A 4,068-nucleotide genomic window follows, 5' to 3' on the forward strand; every position below is an offset into this window, starting at 1 on the left:
GGCACCGATACGTCGTTAGTTCATCCCGCACGATCGAAAATGCCACGATGGGGGTTTGTGCGGTGTGTTGAGAGGTTGCGAGGGGGTCACTGCTAGTTGAATGTGCACCTGTAGACTCCCCCTCTCCTCCCACTCGTCTCTCTATCGCTCTCTCTGTCTGTTATATAATGCAAAAGCCATTAAAATGCTTTGAAAACAAAAGCTCACTTTGTTTTTCTTGCAACTCGTGACATAATTTCCCGTGCCTGTTGGAAACATCAACAGTTTGAGCAACCAGTACACACCTGCTTGTTCTTCTTGGCAAACTAAACATTTTTAACCGAATTTGTTGGCAGTCTGATGCTTATGTATTTAGAATTAAAATACACGGCCCATTTTATAAGGATCATCATTCTTTAAGGCAGGTTTAGTCTTTGTTTAATCCTGATTCAAGCCTTGGGTAATACAGGTTAAATTCTCATTTAGTTCATCCGTTTCTCATTCATTACTGGATTAATTCAATTTCAATTACAGTGTTTGCTATTTTTAATCAGAGATAAAAATTTAAACTTTTCTATATTTTTTGTGAGCTGATTGTGAATTTGCTCTAATTTTTTTCTCTCACATGTCAGGTTTTCATAATAATATATTGATTTTTTTCTCCCTGAAACATCATAGCTATAAATTACAATGGATGGTAAAATCAGTATTGTGCAAGCGTTTATAGATCAAATTTAAAAACAAAATACATCAAAAGCCTGATGGGCTAGAAAAAAATGGAAAGATTGTTTAAATTGGCGTCAAAATTACATTTATTGACACAAAGCCATCTTTGATTAAATCTTGCTGCTGACTAATGCGATCGTTCAAGTCATCCAGGTTTAGTCTAAATGTAATCTTTAGTTAATTCATGTTCAATTCTGGCTCATTTGTTGAATTATAGTTAAGTCCTGCTTTTATCCTTGTTCAGTCCAAGTTTAATCAAGGTTGAAATTTAGTCCTCATCTATGATTATCATGATCCATCCAGGGTGAGTCTCGTTCCGAATTTAGTCTCGAAGCAATCCTTGTTTAGACTATGTAAAATGTAATTTCATTTACTATACACCAATAAACGAAGTATTTAAAAATATGCATGAAGAACAAAATTGAATTTAATTAAACAATTTTAGTAATAAGCAGCTGAATCAACACAGAAATATTACAGGACTCTTGATCCTGCAAATGGTCGGTTGACGGGAGAAAATAACGGACCGTATGTGGACCCCGGTCCACACTGCTTCACCCACGTCGATCCAGCCCTTGATCTTGAAGGACAGCGTCACATGCTGCAGTAGTGCCAGTTGTCCACATGGTGGCAGCCTCATAATAGGCACTTTCTTACATCAGAACGTCCCCAAAATTGCAGTCGGACGTGACGTCACCGGTCTGCTCATGCGCCTGGATAGCTTTTATTTTTAATTATATCCCACCACTTCCTTTCTGAGAGTGTACCGTGTCTGACTGTCCACCTCCTCCGGCCAGTGTCATTGGCGGTGTCAAGCGACTGCATATTCCACAATGCACTGGGTGCAAACGGACGCGCGACAACTGCGTTGGCGTTTATTTATTAAAATTACGCATGCTAATCCGGGAATGTGCGTGTGGAGTTTGGTATTTTAACTTTTTGAATTGTTTTTCCACAACGCTTTCGAAGGCAAAACAATCACGTGACGAACGGAAGTAAGCTCGGAACGGAAACAAAGACGAGTGCCAAAGAAAGAGAGGATTCTCTCTCGCTGATGCCATTTCGGATTGCCTGGTCAACTGCAGCTTGTCCTTGACACGCACCGCAACGAAACGGAAGTTGAGTACATTTCTTTGTTAACAGGTTCTTGTTACTAAAAGACTTAAAGTAGTCACTGTCGGCCGGTTAAATTTTGATGGACCGTAGTGAGTTACAGTACTACATCGAAATAAACGATCTCCGGTGCTACCTGAGCCGCGAGCTAACTAACAGGCGATGAAAGCGCGGGAACGTTCCGTGATGATGTCGAGCTCGCTGGTGCAGAGGATCGCGCGACAGGCGCTCGTCACCTTCCGCCAACCGCCTCACACCTTTCCTGACAAGCACCAACAGCTGCTGGACCTCATGAGCCAGGCGCGAGCCGCTGACCTCCAGCTGCCGCCGTCCGCCACCGCCGCTGTCTCCGGCTCGACCCCTCTCCGCGCTGCCCCCCCGGTCACCTACATGCACATCTGCGAGACGGAGCACTTCAGCATGGGCGTGTTCCTCCTCAAGAGCGGCGCCCGCATCCCTCTGCACGACCACCCGGGCATGCACGGTGTGCTGAAAGTCTTGTACGGAAAACTGCGAGTCAGCTGCTTTGACAGCCTGGACAGGCAGGCTGCACACTTTCAGCCCTCCAGGCCGCAGGTGGGCGCCATGCGCCGCTCGGTGCTGAGATCCAGCGCGGAGTACACTGACGCCAGCGAGGCGTGCGTGCTCGCGCCGGACCGCGACAACCTGCACCAGATCGACGCTGTGGACGGAGCCGCCGCCTTCCTGGACGTCCTGGCGCCACCCTACGACCCGGACGACGGACGTGACTGTCACTACTTCCGGGTGCTCCAAGGCCCCGAGCCCCGAGCCCCGCACGAGCGCGAGGTGTGGCTCATGGAGATCGCGCAGCCGGTGTCGTTCTGGTGCGGGACCGAAGCCTACCCAGGCCCCGAAGTGCACCTGTGACGTCACAGCTTCGCCTTCTGGTGGTTGCTCTTTACAACTGGCTGACAAGTTGTATCCAACATAGCGGTGTCCCAAGCTTTTATTGGAAGCTGAAACAAAATTTTCACGAAATGTATTTTCAATGCAGTGACACCGTGACTTAACTTACGATGGTTGATTGTGTTTTTTTTCCTTTTCGGGTTTTGTTTTGTGCCGTGAGACCAAAATTTGGGATTGATGCTATCTTCAGATTTTTCGTCAGTCGAGTAAAATGGAACAAATGAAACAATGAAGGCCCTGTCATTGTGATTATCCCAATTTAAGTTGTGTCATGTCTGGCATGTGGCCATGGAGAGTCACATTCGCCTTTTATTGAACACGACGAAAGTCTACTCAAATGCAAAATGAAAATACTAACAAGTTGCTGCTGTAAGCCTTCAGGCGTTAATTGCTAGACCACACCCAACACAAAATTTCAACACCGTGGCCGTGTCCAAATTAACAGGCTGCGACCTCCGAAGGCCAGTTCGCAGGCTGGGTCCTCGAAGCCTAAGAAGGCTCCTCCTCAAGTAGCCTTATATGGACCGCATAACCCGTGGTGAATTTGGACAGGCTCGATAGCTACGTACAAATAATTAGGCTGCGTCCTTCGATGTCCAATATGGCGGACAGAAGACGTCACTTCCGGTGCGACAAGCACGCTTACGCCGGTGTCCAAATTCACGCGGCCTCCGAGTACTAGCCTTATAATCTGTCCTCGTTTCCATGGAAACTCCATGGAAACGGGCCCTGAGTGAAGGCTACGATCATGCAACCTTCGCAGCCTTAAAAGCCTCGCTCTTCTTCTACGCCGTTCTACACTCGCAAGATGCAAACTACCGAAGCCACATGTTCCGCCTCATCGGAGTGCACTTTCAGATGTAAGTATAAGTTATTTATATGCAATATTAAAACATCACTCATGAGACATATTGGGCAGCAATGTTTGGATATTTAGCTCCAGATTAAGATAATTTTATTAGTTGCGATATCGGCCAAATATAACTAAGGTAGCTCTAAGAACTATTGCATAGGAAGTACGGCTGAAACATTTGAATTGTCTTATTTCTGCATGTTAGCATTATTTTATTTAATCTTTCCCTTATGTTTTAGGGAGCAAGGAGATGACCGCGCTGATCAAGCTGTGCGGGGAGTACGACAGCCTCTTTACAGGGGCCAAGTTCTCCGCAGCCACAGCATGGAGGTAAAAATACAATTACTATCGGGAAAAATATTTGACGGGTTATTGTCTTATTTCCATCCATTTAAACTCAAAATATCAAAAGGAAAACGCATAAGAATGGCGAGACCCACTATAGCAATTTTAGTTTCCATTCATCAGCC

General features: G+C 45.9%; 1 protein-coding gene across 1 annotated transcript; it reads left to right on the forward strand.

Annotated features, from left to right (window-relative positions):
* The first annotated feature begins 1,448 nt into the window (after positions 1-1,448).
* Positions 1,449-3,107, forward strand: LOC148330308 (2-aminoethanethiol dioxygenase-like). Its single transcript, XM_088304836.1, has one exon. The coding sequence runs from the start codon at positions 1,981-1,983 to the stop codon at positions 2,704-2,706; it is 726 nt and encodes a 241-aa protein (XP_088160962.1). The 5' UTR covers positions 1,449-1,980; the 3' UTR covers positions 2,707-3,107.
* The last annotated feature ends 961 nt before the right edge of the window (positions 3,108-4,068 follow it).

Source organism: Idiotropiscis lumnitzeri, chromosome 9 (assembly GCF_059441095.1).
Source record: "Idiotropiscis lumnitzeri isolate Australia: NSW breed Sydney's pygmy pipehorse chromosome 9, RoL_Ilum_1.0, whole genome shotgun sequence".
NCBI classification, from domain to species: domain Eukaryota; kingdom Metazoa; phylum Chordata; class Actinopteri; order Syngnathiformes; family Syngnathidae; genus Idiotropiscis; species Idiotropiscis lumnitzeri.

Bases quoted from the DNA above. Each gene is read 5' to 3' on its own strand.
- LOC148330308 (XM_088304836.1), top strand. From the start codon at position 1,981: ATGAAAGCGCGGGAACGTTCCGTGATGATGTCGAGCTCGCTGGTGCAG.